Source organism: Narcine bancroftii, chromosome 13 (assembly GCF_036971445.1).
Source record: "Narcine bancroftii isolate sNarBan1 chromosome 13, sNarBan1.hap1, whole genome shotgun sequence".
Lineage (NCBI taxonomy): Eukaryota > Metazoa > Chordata > Chondrichthyes > Torpediniformes > Narcinidae > Narcine > Narcine bancroftii.
In genome coordinates, this window is record NC_091481.1 from 87,396,830 (window position 1) to 87,417,369 (window position 20,540).

The 20,540-nt window shown below is 42.0% G+C and overlaps 1 protein-coding gene across 10 annotated transcripts in view; it reads right to left on the bottom strand.

Moving 5' to 3' along the window:
• The window catches only part of LOC138748799 (ryanodine receptor 1-like), a 394,433-nt gene that overhangs the window by 363,041 nt on the left and 10,852 nt on the right, over nucleotides 1-20,540 (bottom strand). For all 10 annotated transcript variants that reach the window (XM_069909562.1, XM_069909560.1, XM_069909558.1 and 7 more), the window contains exons 2-3: nucleotides 6,568-6,687; nucleotides 3,423-3,527 (exon numbers count right to left, since the gene is read on the bottom strand). In XM_069909562.1, the coding sequence (XP_069765663.1) occupies nucleotides 3,423-3,527; nucleotides 6,568-6,687 (225 nt within the window). The remainder of the gene's footprint in view (nucleotides 1-3,422; nucleotides 3,528-6,567; nucleotides 6,688-20,540) is intronic.

The following is a 20,540-nucleotide window of genomic DNA, read 5'->3' on the forward strand; positions in this document are numbered from 1 at the left end:
ATGAACGACCAATGCCAGGATGTCAGGGACTCTTCATAATGGTAAAATCCCGTGAGATCTGTATAAAAATCATAATGGAAAAGTCAAGGGAGATGACCAAAGGTTTTTCCCAGTTAAAATATGAAAACAACAAAACCATCAACTTCAACTCCACCAGAATCTCTGTAGGGTAACAAGTAAATCTGCTTCTATCTCCTTTAGCCAGGCTTTCCAAGAATGTGGGAGTAGAAATAATGCAGTAACAATATCAAAGACAGCAGGGAGGTTTAGAACTGCGAGCAGAAAAAAGACTACAGTCATAAGGCACTTTCAAGCAGGGAAAACACCAATCTGTAAATGCTAAAGATGTACCTTCCTGAATGTGCTGTGGTCAGCTCTGAGGCGCCAATTCCAACCCTTCTCGGGAAAGGATAATCTCCGCCATCTGACCCGAGTGTACAGCTGCCGTAAGCGATTGGTTAGGGGCGAGCTGATGATGCTGTCATCCTGCGACCCATCTCCCCACTCACCTTTCTCCCTCCAAGATGGGCAGCGGGCAGGAGCCGCGGGGCAGTGGGAGCCTTCGGGAGTCGTCAGGGGGTGGCCAGTGCGGGTTGAGACAGCCACACAGGGCTGCTTCGGCCTTCAAGGCCGCTCTCTGTGGCTCAAAACGCGGCAGAGCAATGGCTGTCTTCCCTACCCATAATCCCCCACGCAGCTGGAACTGTTCTGGAAACCACAGAGTGGTTTTCTATGAAGGGTGCTGCTACGGCACCAGTCACCCCGCATCCATTCGCTCTGGAGGGCACTATGAGGGGCCTTTGGAGCAGCATTTTAGGGCTGCTGTCTGAAAGATGAGTTTTAAAGTTTTAGATCTGCTCTTGTAGCTGGCCTCCAGGCGGAGGCCTGACATGAAATGGCCTATAGAGAAGATCATCTGTCAAGGACTTGAGAGGAATGGACAATTGAATTATACGGAAGCTTCCACTATTCGAAAAGGAGGTTTTGAAAGTATTTTTGAAGGGAAGGTTGTCAGTGGCTTGGGTGAAAAAATCCTTATCTCAGCTCAAGTGAAGGTCAACAGCTGCAATGTCCTTCTGTAACCATAAGTAACCTTGTTCATTCACCACCAGAGCAACATTATCACAGGATCACACCATAAGCCATTCAGCCCATCGAGTTTGCTCCACAAATCCATCCCAAGCTAAAGTGTTCTCACATCTAGTTCCAAGTTCTAGCCTTTTCCCCATATCCCTTGATACCATGACTAATTAGATACCTATCAATCTTCCCCCTTAAATTCTCCCAATGTAAGTGTAAGTGGCAACAAATTCCACAAATCCATGACCTTCTTGCTAAAGAAATTTCTCCTCATCCGTTTTAAATGGGTACCTTCTAATTCTAAAACTGTGCCCTCTTGTCCTGAATTCACCCACCAAGGGAAATGTCTTATTCACATCTACTCTGTGTGTCATCTGAAAACCAACTAAGCACACCATCCATGCAGTCTCAGAGAGTATACAGAGAGTGCCAGATTCAAAACTAGGTAGCTAGCACTATATCGTCATGTTAACTGCTACATTAACCATGCCATCTGGTTATCTATTACTCTATCTGCTATAGCACAACTCCTTTATAATGTTGTCCGAGTTGTCCTCTCTGTGTGTAGCTGTGAGATAATCAATAGGTCCTTTTAAGCTGCAGCACTCGGGTAGCCCTCCTGGGACCCAGGTGCGATTAGTAGAGCAAAGGTGCTTCTAGCTACTTTTAAAATGGGTGGGGGGGGAGAGAACAGCCCCAGTAAATCGCCAACCCGAAGAATTAAAGGGACCTTTCCCCCACGATGACGCAGTAAGTAATGCGTCACGCAAACTAGTCTTCCCTGTCCCCCCCAACAGCTGTCAGTCTCCCTCCCACCATCATTTGCATCCCCTCCCCCATCCCGCAGCCCCTCCCCCCCACCTTGTGGCAGCCAACCCCTATGCTCTCCCCTCCGCGGCAGCCTATCCCTCTCCCGCTGATGGTGACCACCCCCCCCCCGCCACAACCGATCTCTCCCCCCCATGGCAGTGACCCCTCTCTCCCCTGATCACCAGACACTTCAGCTGGGGTTTCCCTGTGATGCCAGCGCACAAGTGCTGATGTCACAGAAGTAACTGGGTTGGCCATTTTGCTGTTCAAGCCACCAGTGGACGCAACATGGGTAAATTTAACTGGGTTTTCTGACCAACTCAGATGTAGGGCAGTTGACTTTGGACAATGCTGACCAGATTGGACCCTTTTAAGCAAATTGCCCAGTTAACCCCATTTTACAAGGCAGCTTGAAAGTGCCTAATGAGACAGTTCCCCCACCTGTTAATTGCTCTGTCATGTTTGAAACATTGAAACTCCAGAAGATTGAGCTACTAAACTGCCCTTCTCTCAACTGTCTCTGTCATGGCCACAACTTTAAAGTTTGAAGCACTAAATTCATCTGCCTTATGCATAATACTTCTTGTGTTCATTAATTTTACGCTTCCTGAATTTCTTTTCAGATTTACTGGGCCTAACCCCTATCTCTCCATCAAACCCTCCATTTGATTACCTGCTGGTCTGCTTCCCACCTCTCTCATACCATAAAATCTCCCAAGTAACTCCAGCAAATTTTCTTATGAAAATATGGATGCAACAGGACCTTCTTCAAAAGGACCTGTGTGCCCTGGAAAAGTCCCAAATAATCCATGTACCTAAAGCCTTTCTTGCAGCACCAGCTCCTTATCCACACATTTAACTATATGATCTTCCCATTTCTTGCCTCACTAGCACTTGACACAGGAAGAAATTTTGAGATATCAAATGGAGAAGGCTCATTGTTTAAGTATCTACTCTACTCAATGTTTTCTTTGCAGGACGTCACCGTTTTCTGCCTATGTTATTTGTATCAATAAGGACCATAATCTCTAGCTGCTCATTCTCCTCTTTTAGAGGCCAGATACTTCATTATATACAGCAAGTCAAAATATTTCATAATTATCTCAACACAAGAGGAAAGATGCTGCACTAATAATAAAATGTTTATTATGCACCAAGAGGTGCAGCTGAGAGAATTTCCGCCCCTGGTTTTCGTCAGCATGAAGTTTATACATTCTCCCATTGATCATGTGGGTTTCCAAAAGATCACATGTGGATGTAAAGAAAATAGAGGGTTATGGGTGTGAGGTATGGAAAAATCAGATTTTTGTGGAGTAGGTTTACATAGGTCAGCACAATATCATGGGCTGTGCTGTCATGTTCTATGTGCTATGCAAAACCCTCAAAACAGTTTGTCACTTAAACAAAATAAATTGAACATTTAATAAAATAAATTAGGGCTACTGCTTTAGTGCGAGACAATTTAGCTACATAACAATATTATACCACTTAATGACAAATTCACTCCATCTCATTTAACTTTGCAAACTTACCTCATTGCCCTTTTCAACTGTGTTGGCCAGCATTTCCTGCAGAGCTCGTACAGAGAGCGACTGCTCCAGGACAAAGCTGCAGATTGCAAGGTCTGGAGGTACATTCTGTAAATAAAGATAGGAATAATCATTGCTGTTCTTAAAGCAAATAGACATTTTCAAGTTTGACAGGTTATTTACTCAATTTACCAGTTATTAAAGTTACAGTGTTAAAAAAGCCATGAAATATGAAACAAAACTGAAAGAGACAAGGAATACCATCCTTTAAGCAAAAATCGGCCATTCAATATCTCAACAGATCCTATGGCTTTTTTCTCATTCAATTATTTAATTTGCCAACTTCTGTCTTCTTTGTATTTAAAATCTATCAATCTCAGTCTTTGAATATGCTCAATAATTAAGTATCCACAACTCAAGGTAGAAAATTCCAATGTTCTGCAACTCTCTGCATAACAAAACTATGCCTCAGTTCTATTTCTTGGAGACCACAGCCTCTTGACATTTTACAATCTTGATTCTTATCTATTCTTTAACATGATATTTACAGCAAAAAAGTGAAAAAAATACCATAATAATACTAACTGAAAAGTTTTCTACATTTCATAGTTAGTATAATTACAGAATTCAACAGGAAATTATAGGATACTATTAATTATAGCTTCCTGTTGAAATCACCATAATTATGGAAGCCAGTATTCAGCCAATTCAATTCATTCAACATGATATTAAGCAGCATCTGAAAACACTGGATGTAGCATTGGCTATGGGGCTGGAGAATAGATGGCAGGTGTACTGAAGACCCAAGCTCCAGAACTACCTGTGTTTGAGCAAAACTGTTCTACAATAAAGATTTTCTGGAAAACTGAACAAGTCCAATGGATGTAATTATCATTCAATTAATCCACTCTCAACGCCTGCATTGTTAGGGATAATTTAATTGATAATACTGTCAAGTGGTCAGACTCCCAGAACATTGCTCAGACAGACCCTTCAGCCCTACTACCAACCATACCAACCAATTTACCCACCCAAATTCATCTAACTTTCCCCACAGTAGGCCAGTTTCCTTCTATGCCTTGCCTGAATGTCCCTTTCATATAGTTGTACAACTCCAAACCCTCTTTATCCAGATATCAACCACTGTACATAGAAAACATTCCCCACAGATCATCTTTAAAATTCCTTCTTCTCATCTTAAAACCTCACTTGTTTTTATACATTGTTGTCAGGTTGCCCTCAGATGCCTTTAGGTATCCAATCACACCTAATATGTGACGTTCTCAAATTCAGGCCGCACCCTGGTGAACCTCCTCTGCGTCTTGTTCAATATGTCTTTTTGTAAGACTGCTCAACTCAAGATCACATCGCACCTTACTCCAATCTTGAAACAAAGAGCTGAATTCCAGAAATTAAGCTGTATGTCTTTAATCTCGTAGCAGCATTTGATTAAGTGTGGCAACAAGCAGGTAGGATAGAAATCAATGGGCGTCAAGTGAAAAACAATCCTTCCATGGGAGTCGTACTTCATACCAAGAATACAGTTATAGTGAATGATTCCTGCCCCGGGATCTCTTTGCAGGAATTCCTCATTGCAATTTCCTCAGCCCAACCATTTCAAGCAACTTCATCTCTGAACTTCCATGCATCACAAGGGCAGACGTGGGGATCTTGGATGACGATTGCACAATGAGCGTAGAAGATGTATGCGTTCTTTGTACCTTTGATAGCATTCCCAACCCCAACCCCCATCCAGTGCTGCTACACCACTCCCCCTTCCAACACCAGAATTCCATGCCTGAGGGTTGATGAGGTATCAGGTATTCCATGAAGTGGGTCGATGGTCTAAAAAGTTTGGGGACTCCTGTTCTATATAGATAAATGAATATGAAGGGAATGGAAGGATATCGACAATGTGCAGTGTTAACTTGATAAGGCCATTACGTTTGGCATAAACACATGCGCTAAAGAGCTTTTTCTTGTGCTGTGCTATTCTATGCTTGATAAGGGGGAACCAGCAGATGTGTATTTTCACTTGTCAGCTTTCCATATTCCCAGATAGGGCATTGGCTAATCAACAGGTTATAGCACATGGAATCAGGATAATAAACATATGGATTAAGTCAGAGTTGTGTAGCCCAACTCATCCAGAGGACCACTTCCTCTGTCAGAAAAGTTTTCCTTGAGAATTGTTTTTTGAACAAAAAGACAAAGAATAGGAATAAATGAATCCCTCTCAAGTTGGCTTGGTCTCCAGTTACTTACAATCCATATTAATGATTTACCAGAGGTTACACTTCCAGGTTTTGGTGTCCTTACCCATGAAAGGTGGTATATGCATCGTGCACAATTGCAATCACCACAAACGTAGTTACATAAACATGGATTTGCTTCAATTGTTTCTGCATTATTTAAAAAGGTTTCAACCTATTGAGCAAATAATGGAGAGTGCAACAGTGAAAGTTTCTGCACTTTGGTCCACCCTACCTTCAGGATGTTGCTGTATTCTAGGATATACTCTAGGACTGTTGCAACTGAGAACCAGAGCATACATGCTTTCACCATTCTGAATGCAAATTTCACAAAAATCTTATGATTATACAATCAAACATAGAACTAGTCTGAAATAAACAAATTGCTATAAAGGAAGAAAGCATTGAATAGCAGCAATCCATTTTCACAACAAAAAACTTAAAGGTGTTGCAAAAATTGATGCTAACAAATTGGCAATTGAAGACATGCAAACAACTATCTACAGAAATCTTTCTGTAGCTCTAACCCAATAAAAAATATTAAATGCAGAAAAGAAAGTACAGATCTAAAGTACAGATTAAAGGAAATAACATTTTTTATAAAAATGGTTGTCTCGCTTCAGCAAATACTTTATACATAAATTTGTACAAATGTAAAAATACAGCAATTTAAATATACGCTCTGACTTTTGCACAAGAATTCAATTTTATAGAATTTTGACTAACCAAGTGACACAAATTATTTGGTAAATTTGTTAAATCAAGGGATCTAATCCCAAGATAACAAGTTGTCTAATTAAAATTTTCTCAAAATGTGTGTAACGGCTCTGCTATAGCTATGCAAAATAGTTTAGGAAACTTCGTCAATTTTTAAAATATATACTCAAGTACAATACCTTTGCGTTTGATGTGGGTTCAAGGAAACAATGTCGATTTCCAAATCCTTCAGCAGCAAGGCAAAGCTTGATCTGTGATTTAACAATGCTTGTAGTACATTGAAGAACTACTTCATCATCCTATGAAATAGAAAAGGTACTCTATTAGCAAATTAGCAATCTTTCTTAAAGGTCATGAAAATTAATCTTCTAAGATACACAAAGTTACTAAAGAATAATGACTGGAGCTAAATGGCATCTTGCTGAACTCACCATGGTTGTGCCAGGGATGATTGTTATCATTTTTACCATATTTTGTTGCAAGGGCCTCAACTGTTTCTGCATCTGTAAAAGGCCAAAACTACTGAAGCTTCTGCTAATAAATTGGCTAATTCTTTGGTCATTAATATTATAAAGGATTTTCCTAATAACTAATTATGGAACAGAATCTATCTCAACTATTACAAGCTCCTGGTGAGTGGAATTGCAAGCTGAGAATGGGATTTTTTAAAGAAAATATTATTTATGGTCAAATAAAACAAGTAGATCTTCCAGAATTATGATTTATTTTACACCATTTGGCTTGCAGTGGTTCAAGAAGGCAGTTTCAAATGTCTTCTTGGCTTGGCTTCGCGGACGAAGATTTATGGAGGGGGTAATGTCCACGTCAGCTGCAGGCTCGTTTGTGGCTGACAAGTCCGATGCAGGAGATTCAGACACGGTTGCAGCGGCTGCAGGGGAAAATTGGTTGGTTGGGGTTGGGTGTTGGGTTTTTCCTCCTTTGCCTTTTGTCAGTGAGATGGGCTCTGCGGTCTTCTTCAAAGGAGGTTGCTGCCCGCCGAACTGTGAGGCGCCAAGATGCACGGTTTGAGGCGATATCAGCCCACTAGCGGTGGTCAATGTGGCAGGCACTAAGAGATTTCTTTAGGCAGTCCTTGTACCTTTTCTTTGGTGCACCTCTGTCACGGTGGCCAGTGGAGAGCTCGCCATATAACACGATCTTGAGAAGGCGATGGTCCTCCATTCTGGAGATGTGACCTACCCAGCGCAGTTGGATCTTCAGCAGCGTGGATTCGATGCTGTCAGCCACTGCCATCTCGAGTACTTAAATGTTGGAGATGAAGTCGCTCCAATGGATGTTGAGGATGGAGCGGAGACAACGCTGGTGGAAGCGTTCTAGGAGCCGCAGGTGATGTATAGAACAGATAAAGATACATAACCAACGTTCGAGCTGAGACCTTCATCAAAGTATGACAAATGGAAGCAGCTGCTCAAGCAAAATGGTGTGGGGGAGGGCACAGTCCCACAGGAAGGAGGAAATATGTGGATAAGGGAAAGCACACCTGCTCTCATTTTAACAGAATGGGATTGATGTATAAAAGCATGTCTGGGGATAAAATAATTTTAATTCCTGGGACACTTCCACATTCACACAACTTCTATCTGATCCTTGCAAATCAAGAAAGAAAATTGGAAATTTCAGTAACAACAGATCACCAGTGAGGTCTTGTCAGAGCCTGCTCCTCGCACAAGGAATCCTTGAGAAAAAAAAATGTCAACTTGACGAATTTTCAATCTTTTACCAATTCTCGGCAAATTTGTCCTGATGAGGAAGCTTTCACAGTTCTTCCGGTCCGGACACAAGAGAATGAGTTTTGAACAAAGGATTTCAGTGATGGGTAAATGTAAATACAGTAGAGTGTTGCCCCACAACTCCATCCACAAATCCCATCCACATTGATGTTGGGAATTCTAGATGCAGTAAAAAAAGGTACTTGGAAATTTAATTGCACTGTGCTACAATAGAAACTAAACATGTTGGATTTGTTCTTTTTGGAATAGCAAGGGCCAAGAGGGATAAGAAATAAGAAGGACACCAGTGTCACACGGCCTCCACAATAGCTCGGGCCTCCTTTTCGACTGAGGAGTGTCGAATCTTGGGGCCATGTAGATTGCATGAAAAAAATGTGATGTGCCTGCAAGCCTGATTAAGGGTTGCTTCCAGGATGGTCTGATGTGTTGCTTTTCACCTGAAAAAGGGTGGATTTGTCCACAGCATGCACCATGCCCTTGGCGATGTCAGACTTGATGCAACTGAAGGCTGCACAAGTCTCCTCCGCCGGGGGAAGGACGTTCAGGGCCTTGAGGCTGTGTGAGAGGGGGAAGCTCCAGAAGTGGTCGCATGCAGTCTGGGACGGGGCCAATGAGTCATTCTCCACAACGCAGCCAAGGATGGCCAGGAGAGTTGGGTGGAACCCACACTTGACCTTGTTGTATGTCAGATTAAGGAGCTTGGTTGTCTCAAGAAGTCTCTGGAGATTGACATCATGATCCTGCAGGTCATGGTCACAGGTGGTGACATTATGTCAAAATACAGGAAAGTGGCCCACAATTTGTACTGATCCACCTTACGCTCCATCTCCTGCTGGAAGACCGAGACGCCGTTTGTGACAGCAAAAAGGACCAGCAGGAAGTGGTAAAGGCAGTCATCTGCCTCAATTGCCATATACTGTCAGTCCTCTGGGGTGATGCGTAGCTGGTGATATGCCGACTAAGTCGATGGTCAAGAAGACCCGATAGTGGGCAATGTGGTTAACCATGTCAGCAATTCACGTAAGGGGGTATGCACCCAATTGAGTGCATCTATTGACTGTAGTCAATAACCATTCTATTCTTTTCCCCCGTTCAGCACTACCACTACCTATGCTCTCCAATGGCTATTGCTGGCTTCAATAACCCCATCCTTAAGTAAGTGCTGTACCTCCACCCAGATGTAGGCCCTATCCCCGACACTATACCATCTGCTTTTAGAGGCGAAGGGTTTGCAGTCAGGGGTGAAGTTGGCAAATCGCGACAGAGGAGGGACTTTAAGTGTGGAGAGATCGCAAGTCATGCATGGTTAGATTAGTGGACATGTTCGGCAGTGGGCTTGGCTATCAAATTGCTGATTACGAATGGTGAGGAGTAAGGTGCCCATCAAATACCACAGTCAAGCTTTTAAGGTAACATTGAAAATCAAGCCCAAAGAGGAAAGCAGCACAGAGCTGAGACATTACCATTAGTCTAAAGTTGTCATATACAATACCCTGCACCATTAAAGTCACATTTCAGAAACCCTGAATGTCCACTGTAAATTACTTGGATGTCAAGGAGACCTTCTGGTTCACCAGCAGTACTGTGAGGGAGAGGCTCCGCACCATGTCTGGGTGTATAAAACTCTCCGTGCTCCTGCTTTCAAACAAGCAGCAAGATGGCATCCCAGGGCCCACACACAGTATTGCTGGATCCCGAAGATGGCAGCCTCTGTGGCCCATACATGGTGTAGCTGAGTCATGAAGGTGGCATCCAAGATGATGGCCCCCACAGATCACACATGGCACTACTGGCCATGGATGGTGTTGTTGTGGAAGACTGCCCTCACAATCCATATGCGATGCTACTAGGAATGGGTTTGGACTTGTACACTTTGATGTAGTGGTCCTTCTTTCTGCAGCTGGAGCAGATTGAATCCTTTGCTAGGCAGCATTTCCTCTGATGCTTGCCCAGGCCGCAGAAGTAGCACTTTGGGGATTCCCAGAACACCACAGCTATGTTCGGGTCATTACCAGAGCCGGTCAAGAGCGTCGGGAGGGTTTCGCGGACCACTGCTGCTGTAGTCTGGTTGTTAGTGGAAGGGTGGTGGCGCATCCCAGGATGGCTGCAACCAGGGTGATCACGAGATGGCCACGTTGTTTGTCGAGTAGGCCTCCAAATTATGGAGAGCCACCTCCAGTGTACCTGTCAGCTCAACTGCTCTCCTCAGGCTGAATTCCTCTTGCTCCAAAAGTCTCTGTCATATGTAGTTCGACCTGATCCCTGTGACGTAGGCATCCTGAATCAGGTCCTCTATATACTCCGTGGCAGACATAGCTTTGCATTCACAGGTCCTGCTGAGTGCTCACAGGGCTCAGAGATATTTGGCATTTGACTCATCAGGTTGTTGCTTTCTGGTCACTAAAAGGTCTATACTAGTATAGACAATGTTGATCTTAGGCAGGTATTGCCCTTTGAGGGTGTCCATAGGCTCCTGGTACATTGTGGTGTCCCTGGTCATGGAGTACACCAGGATTCTGACCCGGGAGTGCAGTATTTGCAGTTTGTCAGTCACTGATCACACAACTGTAGGGGAAGCCTGTAGGAATGCCTCAAAACTGCGCAGCCAGGTGCCTCAGGCAATTGAGGGTCTATTCCAGTTTTTCTGGTTTGAGGAATCTGCTCCATTGAAGAAAGCTTTGAATTAAATTGATGCCCCATCAATCATTCAGGAGACTCTTGTGGAGAAACCAATAGGCTTTAATTCACTTCAGAACAGAGTATATCCCCTTACTATTCGGCTGTCCTGGACCGAGTTGCAGGGAGGTGTGAAACAGCCAGCTTTATACAGGAGCCTGTGGGGCAGGGTCACAGGTACAACTGGTCATTAGGTATGCTTGACCAGTTAATTATACATTGCAATGGTTTACCACATGCGTACCCCAAAGTTCCTCAACATGATTATCCAACTGCACGAAAACCAACAAGGTAATTTCCCAAGGGATTCAGGAGCGTACGTGTCGATCCTACGGCATCATGTGATGTCCTCCCCTTCATCAATAAACTTTCAGACAATCCACTCTGTCCCCTCTTCCAAATCATCAATGTACATCATGAACTTATGCATTCCCAGCACTGACCCTGCAGCACTCCCCCCACCAATTGCAGCCAGTGAAATACCCATTTATCCAAATTCTCAGTTCACCAATCTTCTATCCATGCAAATTACCTCCAATTCCATGCACCCATATTTCATGTGGCTTCTCACAAATGTCTTCAGGAAATCCAATCACACGACATCCACCTGTTCCCTCTATCCAATGCCCTCATTCTATCCTCCAAAAACTTCAGTAAATTTGTCAAACATCACCTCCCTTTCCAAATCCACTTTGTGTCACCTTTTTTTTTAAAAAGTGCACAATATTTGTTGTTTTCAAATCCACTGGGATCACAAATGCCTCTAATACAACTTCTGCCATTTATTTCAGTCCCCTGGGATGCATTCCATCAGAATCAGGAACTTATCTACCTTTAGGCTCACTAGCTTATTTAGCATGACCTCTTTATTCAATTCCTCACCATCCATAACATCTCTCTTTGATATGTTTGTCATGCCCTCCACTGTGAAGACTGACACAAAATAGTCAAAGACACAGCCTTTCTGCATTCCCCAATATTAATTCCCCAATATTAATTCCCCAATATTAATTCCCCAATATTAATTCCCCAATATTCATTCCCCAATATTCATTCCCCAATATTCATTCCCCAATATTCATTCCCCAATATTCATTCCCCAATATTCATTCCCCAATATTCATTCCCCAATATTCATTCCCCAATATTCATTCCCCAATATTCATTCCCCAATATTCATTCCCCAATATTCATTCCCCAATATTCATTCCCCAATATTCATTCCCCAATATTCATTCCCCAATATTCATTCCCCAATATTCATTCCCCAATATTCATTCCCCAATATTCATTCCCCAATATTCATTCCCCAATATTCATTCCCCAATATTCATTCCCCAATATTCATTCCCCAATATTCATTCCCCAATATTCATTCCCCAATATTCATTCCCCAATATTCATTCCCCAATATTCATTCCCCAATATTCATTCCCCAATATTCATTCCCCAATATTCATTCCCCAATATTCATTCCCCAATATTCATTCCCCAATATTCATTCCCCAATATTCATTCCCCAATATTCATTCCCCAATATTCATTCCCCAATATTCATTCCCCAATATTCATTCCCCAATATTCATTCCCCAATATTCATTCCCCAATATTCATTCCCCAATATTCATTCCCCAATATTCATTCCCCAATATTCATTCCCCAATATTCATTCCCCAATATTCATTCCCCAATATTCATTCCCCAATATTCATTCCCCAATATTCATTCCCCAATATTCATTCCCCAATATTCATTCCCCAATATTCATTCCCCAATATTCATTCCCCAATATTCATTCCCCAATATTCATTCCCCAATATTCATTCCCCAATATTCATTCCCCAATATTCATTCCCCAATATTCATTCCCCAATATTCATTCCCCAATATTCATTCCCCAATATTCATTCCCCAATATTCATTCCCCAATATTCATTCCCCAATATTCATTCCCCAATATTCATTCCCCAATATTCATTCCCCAATATTCATTCCCCAATATTCATTCCCCTTCTCACCTTCCAAGGAATCTATTTTCTTTAGCCAAGTTTTCCTAATCTTCCAGTTTCCCACTACTCTTAGCAAATTTGTATGCATAAGCTTTCTTTTATTTCTTTGGTCATCTAAGGTGGCTCTCCTCACTCTTACTATCCTTGCTTGAACATACTTTTGTCAAGTACCGTGAAAATTTTTTTTGAAAGTTTGCCACTGTTCCTTAACTGTCAAACTGTGGTCCCAGTCAACTCCTCCTTCATCCCATTCTCGTCTTTCTTCATTTATTCACAATATATTGGTTTTAGATCAAACTAGGCTGAGTACAGGGTTAATGGCCAGTTACTAAAGAGTGTGGATGAACAGAGGGATTTTGGGGTCCAAATCTATACATCCCTCAAGGTTGCTGCATGGCTTGGTAGGATAGTTAAGAAGGCCTATGGGTCACTGAGCTTCATTAATGGGGGATTGAGTTCAGGAGTCGAGAGGTCATGTTGCAACTCAACGAATCTCTGGTAAGACCACATTTAGAGAATTGTGTTCAGTTTTGGTCACCTCATTATAGGAAGGATGTGGAAGCTATGGAGAGGGTGCAGAGGAGATTGACCAGGATGTTGCCTGGATTGGAAAACAAGTCTTATGAGGCAAGGTTAGCAGAGCTGGGACTTTTCTCTTTGGAGCACAGAATGACAAGAGAATAGAAGCCAACAAGATTATGAAAGGCCGGACAGCCAGCACCTGTTTCACAGGGCAGGAATAGCACACACCAGAGGACATTTGTACAAAGTGAAGGGAAGGAAGTTTTGGGGAAACATTAGGTTAAGTTTTTTTTTAAATATAAACAGAGTTGTGGCCTGAAATGCCTTGCCAGGGATGGTGGTGGAGGCTGAAATAGGAGAGGTTTTTAAAAGATTCATAGACAGGCACATGAGTGAAAGAAAAGGGCTACAGGGTAGGGTGGGTTTAGTACTTTTTTTTAAAAAAAGGAATATATTTGTTGGCACAACATCAAAGGCCTAAGGGCCTGTACTGTGATGTGGTATTCTTTGTTCTATTGAACCCTGTATCTGTATAAATTCAATCATAATGTGATCACTCTTTCCAAGAGGATCCCTAACTGCATGGTCATTCATTTTACCTCCAATTGCACAGGACCAGATTTAGTATAGTTCAGTAACATGCCGTTCAAGAAAGCTATCACAAATGCATTCTATGAAGTTCTCCTTAACACTGCTTCGACCAACCTGATTCATCCAATTTATTTGCAAGTCTTCCATAACAATGCCATTCCATTCTTTCATGTATCAGATATTTCTTGGTTTATTGCCTATGCCACTGCAGTGTTATTTGGTGACATGCAGACACTCCCTCCAGTGATATGTTCCCTTTACTATTCCTAATTTCTATCCTGATAGATTCAACATTCTGCTCCTGAGATGTTACATCATCTCTCACTTTCATTCTGATCTCATTCTAATTAAGAGCACTATCCCACCTCCCTATGTTCTTGTCTATCCTTCTCTATTACTTGATACCCTTGGATAATTGATTTCAAATCAACTCCCCCCTGCTTCTCTGCTGTATGATTCTAATCTTACAAAATAAGTAGTTTCCGAACAAAAAAACAAGAGCTGTGCAGCAAAAGACCTTGTCTCCAAGTAGTCCTCTTGGGTTTGGCATTGAAAGCACATCAGACTCATGTAAATGTAAAATTAATAAATCAAGATTGCTCTGTGGATTCTGGGCTATGATTATGTTGGATAGGACTGCATCTCAGCTGTATGTTCACAAAGTGGAGGCTTCTGCAGTTATGGTACAGCTCGGAATTCAAATTTGATGCATTCATACACCATACTATTTTCACAGCTTCAAGAATTCTTGAAAATATTTATCCCTGGTAGTGATTATTCCTATCATACATTCTCCTAATATTAACATCCATGATATTCCTAACTGAATTTCATACCAGAAACTGAGCTGCTGCCGAAGTTACAGACATTCTTTGTTGTTGCTTCAAAAAAATAGTTCAGATGTCAGAAATAGTTGACCACCATGAATTCCCACCTTATTGTGCAGCTGTCGCAAGAGGAAGAACTCAGTTTGAGTCTTGGAGTCGTACAGCAGCGAAACTAGCCTTTTATGCATCATGCCCACAAAAACCTTTTTACCCATTTACATTCATCTCATTTGCCTGGCAACTACAAAGGTGTTGATGAGAATAAAGCTGTGGATGTTGTCTTTATGGATCTTGGGGAGGCTGATCCAGGAGGTACAGATGCATGGAATTGATAATTTTTGGAAACCGAATTGGCTGGCCCAGAGAAGGCAGAAGATAATGGTAGAAGGATGTTATTCTAGACCTGTAACCAGTGGAGTTCCACAGAATCAGTGGTAGGACATCTGTTGTTTGGAAGTAATATAATGGGGGAAAAAAAAGTAGGTTGTTGAGTTGGCAGTTGACACAAACATTGGTGGAGCTGCGGACAGTGTAGAGGGTTAATGAAGGATACAACAGGACACACATAGATCACTTACAGACATGGTCATAGAAATGTTAGATGGAGTTTAATCTGGACCAGAGTGTGTGATGGTGCACTCTAGGGATCAAATGTAACAGAAAAGTATACAGTTGAAGGCAAGACCTTTAAGAACATTGGTGTGCAGGGGGATCTAAGAGTTCAGGTTCATCGATCCTTAAAAGTGACCACCTAAGTAGATAGGGTACTAAAGAAGCCACCTGGTTGGTATGCTTGCTTTCACTAGATGGCATTGAATGCATGAGCAAGGACACTGCAGCTATGTGTACAGATTACAAGGAGAGGTTTTACAAATGTTGGTGTTTTCTCTAGAATATCGATGCTTTGGTGTGATCTGCTAAAAGTTACAAGAGTAAACATTCAGAATCTTATTTTTTGGCATTTAAGGTTAGTGGGGGAAAAGTTTTAAAGGAGATGTGCAGGGTAAGTTCTTTGCACAAAGTGCCTGAAACAGACTACCAGAGGTAGAATAATAGCATTCAAGAAGCTTCTAGATAGATGCATCTATTGTGTGAGCAGCAAAGTTTTAGTTTTAATAAATTAATGCATTTAGACATACAGCACAGTAACAGGCCATTTTGGCCTACGAGCCCTTGCCACCAATTACTCCCAATGAACCTACAACCCCGGTACATTTCGAACGGTGGGAGGAAACCAGAGCCCCTGGGGAAACACACGCAGACAGGGCAAGAACGTACAAACTCCTTACAGACAGCATAGGATTCAAATCCTGGTCCCAATCACTGGTGCTGTAACAGCGTTGCGCTAACCGCTAAGCTAACCGTGCTGCCCCGGTTTAGGTTCGGCAACATATTTGGTCAGACACATGGGCCAAATGGCCTGTTCCTGTGCCATGGAAGTACAATCAAATGAAGATACATGGGGAAATTTAGTCTTTAAAAAGGAAATTAAAAATTATGCAAGAGATTAATTATCATAGCACACACAAGTGTTGAATTTTTTTGAGAAATGCCTGGTGCTCAAAGTACACAATGAAGCAGCTTGTTATCACACTGAACTACACAGATATGACATTTTAAAGGGTAATAATGGCACTGGCACACATGCTGATCCCCAAAATACTACAAGACCTTCGACTGTAGAGAAATCACTGAACAGCTGCTACTCTTTTACTCTCACATGAACCAGTTCACATCATCAGCAAAAACTTCAATTTGTTTGAAACAGCTGTTGTTTCTTTAAAATTTGTTTCTGCCCTCCAAAATAGTTAATGCCAAAAAAAACATTTGAAATTGGCATTGTCACCTTGCCATATAGATGAAAAAAGAACATTTATTTTATGGTTTATAGTTAACGCATTTTTATTTCGGTTAAATGAATCTCTGCTCCACTAGTCACAGATTAGTTGGCTCATAAATTCAGAAATGCTCAACCACTCAAAAATGTAGGTTACTAACAGAAAACAGTCGATGCTGCTGTTAACCTTAAATAACAAAATCTTGGAAATCCTTCTCTAAGAGCATTCTGGGTGTGATAACACTTGCTGTAGGTCTCTAGTTCAAAGCAGGTTATCACTACCCTCTCAAGAGAAATTAAGTGCTGACTTAGGCTCTGAAGTCCAAAAATGGTACAAGTCAAGCTACTTAAAAATAATTGTGAAAAAAATACTCATTACTAGAGCAAAACAATTTAAGTTTCATGTTCCATGGTAAAAATGTTATAGGCTTTAAAAAAAAAATATCTTTAAAAGGCTTCTACACTTGCTTGCAGTTAAATGTTTCTTCAACAATGCAAGATAGGTAGTTTATGATCTTGCAATAACCTTGTCATGGATAGAAGACATCTGCATCCTACCAGCTTTGTCATTTTTACAATGAGCTGCTAGAGGAACACAACAGGGTCAGGCATTATCCATGAGTAGAAATGGTCAGTCAACATTATCAATATTTGTCTCGACCCGAAACAATGACTGACCATTTTTGGACAATGGATGCTGCCTGGCCCATTAGTGTGTCACAGAATATAAAAGAGTATAGCAAACAAACCAACCACATGTCTGTGCCAAACACGATGCCCAAGTTAAATTAAAAGCCTGCTTGCAGTTGATGATATCCTGCTGTCCCATTCATATTTCTGTGTCTAACTAGAAGCCTCTTAAATGCTACAATTGTACCTGCTTCCTCCATTACTCTCTGTAAAGTATTTGCCCTGCATTTCTTTCTTAAAAATTCTCCCCCCCTCACCTTAAACCTATGTTCTCTGTCCATGATATTTTCATCCCGATGTAAAGATTCTGACTGTACACCCTTATCAGTGCCTTTCATGACTTTATAAACCTCTATCATGTGTTACATCTCACCAGTAGGAATTGAGAGACACAAACAGATGGGTTAAGTTTAACTCAAAATTTATTAACAATTGTCAATAGAATTAACTCAATAAACTTTATAGCTGAACATAAGCCTTTATGGCAACTGTATACTAACAACAGATGTTTATAACGTGTATGTGGGGGGGGGAAAAAAAACCCAGACCATTACAGTCCAAGACCAAAGTGCCCCAAAAGAAAACTCCCAAAGAAAAACCTCAGGTCAGTCAGTCAAAAGTCCACAGAATGTGGTCTCCAGGCATTGATTTCTTAAGTTTAGTTGTGCACAGATCTTTAAGTTGGACGTGGAGAGAGATAATTGTTATCACTGCAAACTTATGACCTTGGCAGGGGAATACGAGAGACTTTCTTGAGTTTTTAATGTGGTAATGACCTCCTTTAATTTCTTCACAAAGGGAATTTTCACACAGTGACTTCCTAGTCACTAACACTAGGTCTGCACCTCCGAAGCCTTTTTTAGGGTTGCCAAGTGACCTTCTGTCACTCGAGTTTTCTCCTCTAAAACTGTCTTGGGTTGTCAAGCGACTTCTGCCACACGAAGTCCTCCTCTTGAAAGGGGACTGGAGAAGCACAGGTTGCACACACACACTCTGGGAGTCAGAGTGTCCCAAACTGCTGTCAGGACAACAGTAATGGTACCCATAGACAAAACAGCTCAATCTCCTTTCTTCTTGCCGAAGCTGCTGGGTGTGCACACTAACAGACAGTACTTCACGGCCGTATTTGCATGTGTGAACAAAGTAATTCAGCCTCTGCCTGCTGAAGCTGTCAGGCACCCACACAGACCGTCTGATTAACTGACGTCTGAATAACTGTTCAAACTCAGCATGCTGGGCTCTTCAACACCCTTCAACTCTCCTGATTGGCAGAGAGAGGTTGGTAACAGCAGATACACTGTCCAAGAGCCCGTCGGCTTTAGCGCGGGGCTCTCGTGCTCCTGACAACTGTCAATTCTCCCAAACCGTGGGTCTCGCATTCCAAGCAGCCGTTCACTTTATCAGCACGCTGATTCAGCACTTCCCACAGCATATTCAGTCTTATCCCTGGAGCGAAAATAAAGCTGTTCAGGGTCTTAATATTTGTTTCTCCTCAGCCTTCAGGGAAAACAACCCATGTTAGACCAGTCTTTCCCCATAACTCAGACCCTCAAAACTAGGCAGCATCCTAGTAAGCCTCTTCTTTACCTCCACATACTTCTGTAATTTGACAGCCAGAATTGTACACAGTATTCCAAGTGCTGTCTAACCAAAGTTTATTTTGCTACATGACTACCTTCCTTTTGTAGTCAATGCCCTTCCCAATGAAGTCAAGCAATCCATATGCCTTATTCACTGCACTATTGGTACACATCAATGCTTTTAAGAACACTGTCATTAAATTTCATTTTTTTTTAAAATAAATTTATACATACAGCATAGTAACAAGCCTTTCTGGTCAATGAGCCTGGGACACCCAAATACGCAAATTAACCTACAAACTCTCATACTTTTTCAACAGATAAAGTTTTAACTGTACATGCTCGTGTTACATTTAACCACCCCCCCCCCCCTTAAGTACAACATCTCATTCTTGTTCTGATTAAACTCCATCTGCCATTTCTCATACCATTCTGAAACTTATTGATATCCTATTATATTCTTCGATAGTCCTCTATATTTTCCAGCATCTATAGTTTTTGTATTTCTCATTTCTGTGAGGGGCACTTGACAAAGTAGAGACTCTGTCTTCCTTACAGTAGACAAAGTTAAAGAATTTCATTCTACATTCTATGTATTACGTGACAATAATGGAACCTTTACATTTTGATCACATCCAAGCATCAGCATTAAAACTACTATATATTTTGGCATACAAGTCAAGTCTTGAAACCCTCAAAAATCTGCCCATTTCCCCCGAGGGTTGTAGCTAGTAGTCCTGCTGGATACAATGCCCCTCATCAGCAGGTACTCACGTAGCTCGTCACTCATAAAGGATGAGCTCTGAACAGGGCAAAAATGGAATCTGGGAGCTTTATGAATGATGAAGTAGACATATCTGGACATGGAATGGCAAATGGGAAGCGGGAGTACTCATTAATGATAGGAAAAAAATGTTCCTATTCGTGAAGGGGAGAGGTCCCTTAAAATCTACACTGAGCCATTTGAAGGGCCTAGATGGCTTGATCAGGTGCGCCTTTGCAGGGCAATAAAAGTGCAGCTTGCACTCCTCGCAGACCTGGTCATTTCTCTGACGTCTTCCATGGAGTAGGGCAGATTACGCGCCTTGACAAAATAAGCCATGCAGGTAACCCCCTGGATGCCAGAGCTCATTATGCAGAGACTGCAGTTGGCCAGTGTGTGCAGAGACACCGCTTTCTCTGGATAAGGCATCTGGAGGGTCATTGAGGGTATCTGGCCGATAGGCATTGTCACACTTGTAGGTGGAGAGCTCGATCCTCCACCGAGCAATTTTGTCATTTTTAATTTTGCCCCTCTTGACATTAAACATGAATGTGACAGAGCGCTGGTCAGTAAGGAGCGTAAATTTCCTACCAGCCAGGTAGCGTCTCCAGTGCCTCATGGCTTCTACAATGGCTTGAGCCTCCTTTTCCACAGATGGGTTCCGGAGTTCATGGCCTTGTAATGTCTGAGAAAAAAATGCAACCAGCCTCCCTGCCTGGTTGAGGGTAGTGGCCAGGGCTACGTCTGAAGCACCACTTTCCACTTGAAAAGGTACATTCTTATCCACCGCTCGCAATGTGATTCTAGAGGTGGTTAAAAGCTGTTTAGGCTTCAGCCGAGAGGGGGATATTAGTGGCTTTTAAGAAAGGGCATTGAGGGATCCACTGGACGCAATATGAGAAAAAC